The sequence below is a fragment of the Nylanderia fulva genome, unplaced genomic scaffold, assembly GCF_048542155.1.
Source record: "Nylanderia fulva isolate GAGA-0341 unplaced genomic scaffold, ASM4854215v1 Scaffold37, whole genome shotgun sequence".
Taxonomy (NCBI): Eukaryota; Metazoa; Arthropoda; class Insecta; order Hymenoptera; family Formicidae; genus Nylanderia; species Nylanderia fulva.
Window position 1 is genome coordinate 1,746,650 of NW_028190444.1, and position 12,591 is coordinate 1,759,240.

At 28.4% G+C, this 12,591-nt stretch overlaps 2 protein-coding genes across 2 annotated transcripts; one reads left to right on the forward strand and one right to left on the reverse strand.

Annotated features, from left to right (window-relative positions):
* The first annotated feature begins 2,035 nt into the window (after window positions 1-2,035).
* LOC114935793 (katanin p60 ATPase-containing subunit A-like 2) lies at window positions 2,036-9,531 on the forward strand. Its single transcript, XM_029308692.2, has 8 exons — window positions 2,036-2,258; window positions 4,706-4,776; window positions 5,147-5,332; window positions 5,720-6,017; window positions 6,422-6,590; window positions 6,657-6,769; window positions 8,509-8,714; window positions 9,032-9,531. Exons 1-8 carry the CDS (start codon window positions 2,196-2,198, stop codon window positions 9,414-9,416), a joined length of 1,491 nt encoding a protein of 496 aa, XP_029164525.2. The 5' UTR covers window positions 2,036-2,195; the 3' UTR covers window positions 9,417-9,531.
* A 225-nt stretch (window positions 9,532-9,756) lies between these two features.
* Smn (survival motor neuron) lies at window positions 9,757-11,991 on the reverse strand. The gene is made up of 6 exons (XM_029308700.2): window positions 11,823-11,991; window positions 11,345-11,521; window positions 11,124-11,238; window positions 10,635-10,935; window positions 10,480-10,550; window positions 9,757-10,124 (listed from the first exon to the last, which is right to left on the reverse strand). Exons 1-6 carry the CDS (start codon window positions 11,865-11,867, stop codon window positions 10,063-10,065), a joined length of 771 nt encoding a protein of 256 aa, XP_029164533.1. The 5' UTR covers window positions 11,868-11,991; the 3' UTR covers window positions 9,757-10,062.
* Between the last annotated feature and the right edge of the window lie 600 nt (window positions 11,992-12,591).

The window sequence follows — 12,591 nt, forward strand, 5'->3', positions numbered from 1 at the left end:
AAAATCAAATTCTATGAAACAATTATATCAAATTTTAAGTTTACCATAAATTTTCAAATATATTTCACCACCGACCCCAATGCAATTAATTCATCTCGTATATTCTTCATTTTTCCTTCATAAACTAGACTTACAAATTTCTATTATAAATTAATAAAATGTATTTGTTCTTAAGATTCTAAAGATTATAATATTCAGAAAATAAGATATACGTTATATAACAAATTAAAAAAAAATGATGTATACAAAATCATGTCCTAAAATACTGACTATTCCTTCTGAAACATCCTGCATATATAAATCATATTATGATTTCTTAAATTATTGCAAAGTAATATACAGGTGTTACACACAGTTCGCAATTTTAATTTCAATGACAATTTTCTGATTAATTTAGATAGAATATGTAATTAATAAGTTTTACATATATATAGCAAAATTAAACAAAATTCTTATACTAATTATCATTAAAATTTTACACATAAATTTCCCGGTTTTTAATTATACGAGAAAAAAGTTGTTAGCTCACTAAATTATTATTTTGTTAATTAAATGTATAAAAGTATTTAAGTCAAATACACGTTTTGTTAAATTTAATAATATATTGCATTTAATTATAACATTTCTACATGTTCAATTAACTTGTTTTAATCAAGTTAACAACTTTTTTTCAGTGCACAAATTAAATTAGACAATATATAATATATTACCTCAAAGTAATTTCCTAAAAAATTGTAATATCTATATATAATTATGCAAAAAGTATAATTTTAAGATACCGTATATATTTAAATGTGTAGCACGATTTCATTAAACTCTCCGACCCGGTGGGAAACGTGATTAATCTCCGTTATCAGCTGCATCGTTATTAGAAACGCGTTTTCGATTTTCCCCAAACAACGATGGGGACCGTAATATCGAAATTGCTTTAAAATACGTGTGATAAGAGGATATGAGTGCCTGGAGCGTTGAATCGATTATAAAATCTTTGTTGAAGAGGAAAAAATGCTGAAGAAATTTTGCGGGAGCAAAAAATAGATGCACGCCGATGAAATATATATATATATAATATATATATTATAGCTTTAATGAATAATATAGGGTATATCAAAATTATCTCTGCATATTTTTAATCTGACATGAATCTTGGAATTTTCCTTCGAAATTTAGCGATGAAAAATTTTATATATATATATATAATAACTCATTTCCAAACTTTTTCCGCACGACGTATTTTAATTTTATTATTAAATACCTTTATTTACTCGAAAATTCACTATCAACTGAAATTAATCTCGAAGTTAATTAAATCAAATTCTTCTTAATTTTTTAAAAGAAAAATAAAACAATTTCTTTATAAGAGGAGAATTATTACATCCCACCGAAAGATTAATTCATGTATATGTATATTCATATATATATATATATATATATATATATATATATATATATGTTCATATATATGTATATGCATAAATAAGAAAATTTGTAAAATGTATGTGTATATGCAGAAATTCTTATTTTTTTAAATAAAATTAAAATTTATTTTTTATTTAAATTTTATTTTATATTAATTTTAAATAATATAAAAAATAAAAATGTCCGCATATATATTATTTATTTTATAACATCTTTTTTGAATAAAATAAAAAAAATAAAAATTTATTTTGCACATTTATATTAATAAGCCCTTATATGTATAAGTGAAAATTATTACGTCTCACCGGAGGATTAATTCAAATATACGCATATAAGAAAATTTGCGTGAGTGGATGAAAGAAAACGACGCAGATGCATTTGATTCTCGGCCACTGCATCAGGATTGCGGACACTTTATAAAATGAACTCTCGCCAATTCGTAAAATGAAGGAAGCGTATGAGAGATACGCGCGATTATAGCGAATGAACTGAATTACGCAATTATCCGTAAGATAGAATTATCGTATATATTCTTCGCCATCCTCCTTTACGCGCGATTTGTCATTTTACTCCGCGACTGCGATTTACCTCCATTTCCGCAATTTTCTCCCGCCATTTTCCTCTCCATTGACAACCGCGCCGCGTCGACATCGTCATGACAACCGTGGAATCCCTCATATGTATATCCTTCAAACAAGGAAACGAGCGCTGATCGAAGAAGCGAAGAACCTGTCGAGGAGATTAATTAACGTCGATTTTTGCCCGGAGGAAGGGAAATGAACGACTGTCTGTCACTAAACGCCATTTCCGCCCGCGTCGCTCACTTGGCGAAGGATAAGGTGATGGCGAACATACATATTACATTTTTAGAACGCGTCAATTAACGCCACTGAATAATTAATGCACGCTACTTTACGTCAGAGATTCATTTACGAGATATCACTTTTTTCGGATTTATTACTCTGATGTGTGAGCAGAAGTTCCATTTATTATCGGACACGCTCTAATTTCTAATAATAATTCCATACTATATACACCTTCCGTCATAATCTTACTAAAAAAAAATTATATAAGGTGTCCCATAATCTTTCAGGGGCAGATTCCTATAATATTATAATATTATATGATTGATTACATATTAATTTTATTTTTTATCTTAAATATTTATTAAATCTTAATACCTTTTTATTGTAATTAGTTTCTCAATCATGTGATCGAGTAAAATCTTTTTCATATTTTTTTATAAATTTGCTTTTTCTATAAATATAATAATTATTTTTAGAATTATTATTAATTAGAAATTAATATAATAGATAAATTTAGAATTAAGATTTAAAATTAAAAAATGTTTTATAAAAAAATAATATATATTAATGGCAGATTCCTGGAATCATTTGGAGACGATGTCTCTTCAGGCAAAAATGTCGAGAAAAGGCCACCATTTTTTGCATGCTTCGGATCTTTGTCATTATGTATCCTTTTAACTACCTTAAATTAAAATCCTATTAAAGTAAATTCTACTTGCATTAATTGAAGAATGTGATTTTGTTAATATTTCATTTCTACAAGGCTTAGTTTGCGAGAAACTCTTTAATTTTTGCTATTGTAAATAAAGGGTTTCTCGGAAACTAAGCTTTGTAGAAATAAAATATTAATAAAACCACACTGAAAAACAATTTGTTAAATTCAAATAAGTATTTATTTCAATACTGCCAAATAAATCAATTTTTTATTTGAAACCAATAATATTGATTTGATGTGAAAAATATTTATTTGATATAAGAAAATCCTTTTCAAAACAAATAAATATGACTTATTAAAATAAATATTAATTTAATAATTTTTTTTCAGTACACATAACATAAAATTTTCGCTTATAACTTAAAAATTATTGATGCCTCGACATTTTCATTGAGAAAAAATCGTCCCCAAATGATGCCAGGAATCTGCCCCTGGAAGATTAATTATGAGTTTTGAGACATCTTTATCGCATTGTGAAATCGTATTCGCGTCTTTAATAAAGTAACGCGACGAAAGGATGATGAACTGACAGATCAATTATATCGCGCCTCCTCGTGCCTGTGTATCAAGATTTTCTGAAAATATAGAAAATATCGTATCAGAAAAAATCAGGATATACAAGTAATTTAAAAGAAAATGTGAGGGTTAGAAGAATTCATTTTACAAGCTCGACAGGCTCGAATCCGATGTCACAGTTTCGCGATAAATTCAATTCTCAATCGCAGATATAGAAATATATATACAGGGTATCCCATTTTAATATCCCACCCCAAATAAGTTTTTTATTTTTGATTGTAGAAAGAAATGTTTCAGACAAAAATTGTATGGTTTCGAGGAGGACATAAGGTGGTGCCATTAGTTTGACCTTGAATAGTTGCTTGAAGGTCACGTAAAGGTCACCTTGAGGTGAGGAGATCTTGTCTTATAACTCAAAAAGTACTTGAGATAAAAATGTTTATTATAGTGTTTTGGAAAGCTCTCGATGTCAGCTACAAGAATATGTAATGAAAAGTAGATGGTTCCACTTAAGAAATTAAAGATGACTTTTACATGACCCTCAAGCAACTATTCAAGGTCAAACTAATGGCACCACCTTGTGTCCTCCTCGAAACCATACAACTTTTGTCTGAAACTTTTTTTTACAATCAAAAATAAAAAACTAATTTAGAATGGAACATTAAAATGGGACACCTTATATATATGTGTGTGTGTGTATATATTTAAATCGCCCACTCTCTTTCCATCATCACGATATACATAGCGAGGAAGAATCCGCAGATTCGTTCGACATAAATGATTTAAATTTAAATTACAATATTTATTCTCTTTCTCTCTCTGCATTAAACGAAATGTCAGTGTTTCGAAATATCAGAATGTAAAAGAACAATTATTCGTAGTTAGAGAGAGATCTGTAAATGTTAATCGGAAATTATTGGCATCCAAATGTAATGTAATCTATGAAATTTTTGGATCTTGCATAATTATTGCTAAGACTAAGATTAATTCAATTTACTGATCTTGATAGTATTTTCAAAATTAATTATAAAAAATGTAATATATGTATAATCGAAGGAAATCAAATCATTTTTTTATGTTGGTATACTTTTTTTATATGTCCTTCTTTTCTAAAAACTTCAATATTTCCTTTTACTTTACAGCATAGAAATAATTTCTAAGTTGTGATATTATATAATTATAGCCCAAAGAAAAATATATAAAAAATTGTAAATTAATTATTATAATATACATATTTATTATTAATCAGGAAGAGAAACGTGCTCAAGAACGTCGGCGACATCTTATTTATCTTATCACTGCCTTTTTACGGGAACAAGGGTGAGCAGAATTTATAATTAGATTTAAAATTCGTTGCATACTATAAAAGAAAATTGATTGAAATTATCTATTATTAATATATGTATATCGAAACTTCATTATGTTGCTGTAAACATTTAAATACCAAACGAATAATGAATATTTATTTATTTATTACTTATTAGTTATTTATTTTATTGCTTATTATTTATTTTATTGATTATTTCATTACTTTTGCTCCAAGTAGAAATATTTAAATATTTAGAAATAAGAAGAAATTATTGATGAATTTCGTCGTTTTTTTAATTTGAAATTTATTACCACAAAATTAAATATAATAATTGTATCAATATTAATGCAACGAGAATCAAATTATTAACATTCCTCATAGATATTCTAACACAGCGGAGAGTCTATTCAAAGAAGCTCAGCTCTCTCGAGACATTCAAGTATGTGACAATATCGACCTGGAGACTATTATTCTTGAATATACTGATTATTATCACGCCAAGTACAACAGGTACCCGAAATTATGTAAGAAGGCAGAAGCAACCACCGGAAATGTGCTACAGAATGTGTAAGAAATACAAACAGTCATTTAGAGAAGTATAATGAATGTAGAATATTAAATATTAGAGATCTAATCAAAATATTAATGTTATTGAGAAAAATTTAAATATATAATATATAAAAAGTATAGAAATTTAAATATAATAAAATGATATAAAAATTCATTAATATACAAATAAGTGTAATATAATAATATAAAAATTTAAATACAAAAACTATTAGATTAATCTCTGTTAATATAATTTCTTTCAATTCCCTTGTATACTTAATAAATGAAGAAACAGTCTTGTGGCAAAATATATTTGTGACAATAAATTAATTATTCAAATCTCGAGAAGAGAGAATTCCTCTGACTCTTTTCTTTCTGATTAAATTTCGATCTTTCGCAGAACAGCAATAAAAAAGAGAGACCCACGAGGGTCCTCAATTCGAAGCAAGAGGATAGTCGTATCACCGAGGAGTGCAACAGTATTGGAAGAAATAAAATCGTCCAGAAACAATCGTCCGCGTGGGACGAATTGAATCTCGGTATCACGGTAACGCCAATTTTTCCTGCGGAAAGTGGCGATCGAGTCATACATCCGCTGATGTCCGGCGAAACTGCCGCTGATAATGAGAGACTACTGAGACCCATCGGTGATCTTTATCCATCTGGCTCCGAATTGAAAGAAATCGCCGACGTTATATCACGGGTAAAAGATTCGACCTAAATCATATTAATACATTTAATATGTTTTAACATATATTTAATATATTATATTATATTAAAAAATATATTTATATAAATATATAAATATTCATATATATTTATACTTAATATAATATGTAATATATTTAATATATTTCAATATATTTCTTTAAATTAAATTAAATTAAAGAAATATATTAAAATATATATATTAAATATATTAAATTATTATTTAATTTAATTTAATTTTGTGCGATGGTCGCATTCATTAAATACGACAGTGAAACTGAGCACATTAGAGAGTTTTGTTGTATAACAGAATAAAGAATTCATAATATCATTTGTGAATTTAATAAAAATCACGAATAAAGCGAGTGTGTTCATAAGATAAAGCATGATAATTCGTAGGAAATCGTGCAACAAAAGTTGAACGTTCATTGGGACGACATAAAAGGATTAAAGAATTGCAAGACGTTATTAAAGGAAGCTATATTGTACCCCATGAAATATCCAAATCTGTTTAGCGGAAAACTCGGTTCTTGCAAAGGCGTATTGTTATACGGTCCACCGGGAACTGGTACGTAACGTAGCGAAATTAGCGGAAAATTGACGAAAAAAAGAAAAAAAATTTCATTTCTAACAGGAAAGACAATGCTCGCGAAAGCGGTCGCCACAGAGTGTCATTCGACCTTTTTTAATATCACTTCCAGTTCTGTCATTAGCAAATGGAGAGGCGACTCCGAAAAATATATTCGCGTAAGTAGAATTTATATACATTAATATTAATTCAAGAAAATATATATATACATACATTAGACATAGAACATTTTTTCCTTGGCTCTTTATATTAAAATTATTCCTAAATATATTAAAATATGTTTGCAATACCAGAATTCAATATCAATTATTTATAATAGATACTTATGAGAAAGATTTATTGAAAATTAAGCATGAGAAAGGTATTTTGAATTATATAAATAATATATAATAATAATATATATAAATATAATATATAATAAAATATATTATAAATATCTATATATATAAGCACCGTCCGTCTGTCTGTCTGTCTGTACCCGAACTACTTCCGCATTTGTGGACCGATTGTCTCGAAATTGGTACCAAAATGTTGCAAATTTTTCGGGGGTGGCTGCTGTGGGTTTTTTTTTTTAATTTTTTTATTTTTATTTTTTTTCCTCAGAGGAGGGTGTTTTTGCAAAAAAAATTTTTTTTGCAATATTTCTGAACACATGGTATCAAAATGTTGCAAAATTTTTGGAGATAGCGACGATGCGGTTTTTTTAAGTGTTACACTTCCACCCACTCACCCACCCACGCATTTACCCACATGCATACGCATTTATAGACCAATTTTCACGAAATTAGTACCAAAATGTTGCAAATTTTTCTGAGGAAACTGCTGTGTGGGTTTTTTAAGTTTACGCCTCCACCCACGCACCCACCCGCGCAATCGCATACTTATGAACCGATTTTTTTTAAATCGGTACCAAATTGTTGCAAATTTTTTGGAGATGGAGACGATGCGGTTTTTTCAAGTGTTACACCTCCACCCACGCACCCACCCACGCGCATGCGCATTTATGGACCAATTTTCACGAAATTGGTACAAAAATGTTGCAAATTTTTCTGAGAAAGCTGCTGTGTGGGTTTTTTAAGTTTACGCCCCCACCCACGCATCTACCCACGCAATCGCATATTTATGAACGGATTTTTGTAAAAATTGGTACCAAAATGTTGCAAATTTTTTGGAGATGGCGACGATGTGGTTTTTTCAAGTGTTACACCTCCACCCACGCATTCACCCACACGCATGCGCATTTATGAACCAATTTTCATGAAATTGGTACAAAAATGTTGCAAATTTTTCTGAGAAAGCTGCTGTGTGGTTCTTTTAAGTTTTATCCCACCCATGCATCCACCCACGCATTCAAACATTTATTCACAGACTTTTTCGAAATTTGTACTCAAATTTTGTCCGGGGTAGCTACTATATGATTTTAACAAATTTTTATCACTTTATTTATCCACCCACGCACCCACCCAAAAAAAATTTAAACATTTATTTTGATATAAATTTCGTGAAAGTCGGACAACAAATGTGGAAGTAGTTCGCGGTAATACAAAAAAGAATTAATTTTTTGTGTTAAAACGGATTTAATATAGGCTATATGAGGACCGCGCGAAGCGCGGTCCGAATAGAAAGGCTTTGAGGACCGCGCTTCGCGCGGTCCGAAAAGCTAGTATAATATATAAACAATGGAATTAAAATATCTCTGTATGATGAGAAGAAAAACTATTTTACATTTTATACTTCTTATAAGCATCAAAATCCGGCCTATTATAATTATTAATTTATGTATAAAAATTGGCAATGATTAATTAATCTCGATGGCTTTCGCAATATTCCGGAAAAATTAATAATAAAATATCAAGAATTTTTTATTATTAATTTATAAATTTTTTTGTAATTTTAGGTACTCACCGATCTTGCTAAACATTATGCGCCTACGATAATCTTCATCGATGAAATCGATTGGACGACCACAAACAACGTGGACTATGGTTCGTCGAGTTCGGAACCTGCTAGAAGGTTTCGAGCGGAACTTCTCGCCAGATTAGATGGATTATTATCAATGGATAATATTAATGTAATATTATTAGCAGCTACAAACGTTCCCTGGTAAACAAAAAGCAATTATATAAGAATAAAATTATATAAGAATAATTTTGACAATTTGATTGTAATGAATATTTGACGAATTTAAAAGAAAAAGATGCAAAATTATTCGTCAAAAAAAGACAATTCTTGCATATTTCATATTTCTTAAAATATTACTTTTTTGCATATAATATCCCATAATTTTTTTCATATATACATAATTAAATTAAATGATTAATGATTAAGTCTAAACAATTATGTTCCAAAACAGCAATGCATTTACTCAGAATATTTTTCTTAAAATCGCCGTAAATAATTTTTTTTATATTTTCTTTCAGGAATATCGACGTTGCCTTATTGAGACGTTTAGAGAAGCGAATTTTTGTGGATCTCCCCGACGAGGCTAGTCGATTGGAAATATTACGGTTTTATGTGCGTGACAATTTACACGATTCGTCGGAAATGTTTAAATTAGTCCAAGAAACCACAGGATATTCCTGCGCGGATTTGAAGCTGCTGTGCAAGGAAGCATGGATCAATCAGTTGCGGCCTATTTGGGCGAGTCTCGAGACCAAAGCAATTTCCGTCAGCGATATTCGAAACGACGGTCAGATCAATGCAATGAGTTATCTTACGTCTGCAAAACATAATGTAAAACCCACCGCCAAGCATATAAACGCGCAATATATAGAATGGCATAAACAATTTGGTTGTTCTAAATGAGTAGGAAAATAGCAGGAGCACTTGGAGTCATAATTATAATAAAAAAAAAGAGCAGATATGTGTAATATGTATAATAATTAGACATAATGCATATAATTAGATTCATTTTTTCTCAGTCCAGAGATATCCTATAAAATTTCTATTCATCTATTTTCAATATAATTATTTAACTAATTTCAAGTTACTTTTAAAAATTGAAACTGAAAATTATATATATATGTATTTTATTATTTACATATATATCGGTTTCAATTTTTAAATATATATATATATATATTTATGAATATCAGACTTCATTTCCTAAACATTCAAAAATACATTGTTTCAAAAAGTTTGAAAAATCTTTGAGTATTATATGTATATGTATAAAGAATTAGTACAAATAATTATTTTGCAACACAAATAGTGTACATTTTTTAAAACAATTTTACTACTTTATTATTGAAGAATTTATTAATAATAAATAATAATATTTATACTGTAATATGATCATATTTATCATTTAAGCATATTAATGATAAATGATAAGATATGAATATTTTTATCTAGATAAAATAAGTATGCAAAATTTTATTAGTGCAAATTTGTTGATACAATGTATAAGTTTTGTTGCATCCTATAGAAAGATAAAAATTTCCAAAACAGACTATTGACAATTTCTTCTTTTTTGTTGATTGATTTTAGCCTGTTTTAATCCATGATAATAACCTATATAAAAATATTAGATATTATTTTAAATTCGTTCTTGTCATCTTTTTTAAATCAATATATTTCTAGCTAAGCTTTAAATTATAATTTGATTAAAGTAAATTCTGCTTGAAAATAAATAAAGAATAAGATTTTATATTTTTTAAAGTTTTATATAGAAAAAAACGTTTAATCTCAATTATTTATAATTCAAAAATTTACTGAACATATTTAATACCAAAAAAACTAATTTTTTACTCTTAAAAAAATATATATTGCACAAATAAAAATATAATCTCTATTATATATTATGTTAAATAGATAGATGAATAGAAACTAATACTGAAACTGAACTTAAATATATCTCAAAAATTACCTGTATGAAATCCACTTATGTACCACGACATCAACATACTAGATAATGCATCTGCATCTGTTTCTGGCAATCTGTAAGTAGATATTATTCAATTTTATTATTTATTTATCTGGTTATTATTATACTTATATGTATATCTTTAAATTAAGTATTACTGGGCCATCAATTGTGGTGGTAAGGGTGGCGCAGGTGGCATTGCATTTATTGACGAATTGAAATATTCAGTTTCAGGCATAAAATTATTTTTAAATAGCCTGGGATATTCTGTATCACAATCCATCCTTTCACCATTCATTTGTTTGGAATTCTGTTGTGATGAATATGTTGATGTGTCAGAATCTAGGGTCTCCTCTTCAGCTTTTTGTGCTAATGCATCTTTCTGCTGAGCAATTTGACTCTGCAGTCCTTCTGATTCCAAAAGAGAACTCAGTTCTACCTCTTCTTTATTCTGATATCCTGCGAACAGTAAATCATTATAGTTACAAACAGTTATATCATTGAATGATATAACATTAATATTATTTTAATACAGTATTAGAATGTTTTCTCACTTGCTTTCAAATATTGTTTAATATTGTACTTTATTATAGGATAAAAATAATATATATGTATATAGAATTATATTATTTTAATAGATAAATTACCAACAAATTTCACCGTGCACATGCCAGAGCTCTCATGAATCTTTATTATAATAGCTTCGTAAACTTGCCCGTCTACTGAATACACTGCACGACAAGGAGCACCGACAGTCCATTTCTATAATACATAATATGCAATAATAAGCAAACTTTTCATGCTAAACAATTCCTTCTATATAAATACAAATAATAATAAATTGTGGCAATAAATATAAACGTCGCACCTTGGAGTGCTTCTTTGTTTGATTCATACGTTTGGAACTTTGCGATTTCTGTGATGTCTGTTGATTCTGTACATCCATAGCAATGCGCTTTGCCACTTCCTCCTTGGCCAAGTTTACAGCCTTGTCGTATGCTTGTACCAATGCAGTATCATCCCAGATATCGTCATCTCCACTTTTCTACAAATTGTTTTTGTATAATTAGTTATTTTCAACAAAGCACAAGATTTGATAAGTTAACATTCCTGAGCTGTTCTTTTATTATTTAAGAATTATTAAGAATTAATTAATTTATTAAGAATTAATTAATTATTAGTAATTATTTGAGAATTATTAGGAATTAATATATATATATTGGACATTGAAAATTAAATAATGTGTAAAATAGATTTAAAGAAAATAAATATATAAAAGAGAGAGAAAGAAATACAACACACACACAAACAAGAAAGATCTCTACGTTCACCATTATTTTACTTACATTTCCATTTCTTCTTACAAACAGCACATTATTTTCGTCAGACATTTTATTCGCGTATAATCTACAAGCAGTGTAAGCAAAAACGTGATTCTCGTGATGTAAAAACGTTTCACATTTTTTTCTATACGGCTTTACAAATACAAATATTACGAGAAAGGAGAATGAAAGCGAATATCCTCGCGGTGTTTTTCAACGGAACGGAATAAGATTTTAGATTTTTCTACACTTTCCTGAGTTTCCTGCGATTTACACTTTCTCCACTTACATCTCATTGGTCGAACAGTTGATGGTTTGCGCGCGCTAAATATGAATTACTATAAATATTTAGCGTACATTTTTTTTATTTTCCTACCTAAAGAATAATATAATAATTATATTTTGTGATATTATTTTATATCTTGTCAATTGTAAATTTGAATATAACATCCTATATGTGTGTGTATATGATAACAATAATTAGAATAATAAAAAAACTACTGCAGCAAAGAGATCGACTTATCTTTCTGCTTCTTGCTTCCTGGAATGAAACGAAATGAACGCCCAATCAAAGCTGTACAATTTTGATATTTAAAAAACATTAAAGAGATAGAAGAAGGTAAAAATTATCTTAAATGTTCATATACAACTACTATATATATGTATTATAATCTTCATGTGCAACATTTATTACTACAGCTTCCCACAATGGAAGAAATGTGTATTATGTGATTTCACATCAAATGGAAGAGATCAGTTTTCTTTGCTTATAATCATTACAATACTATTTATA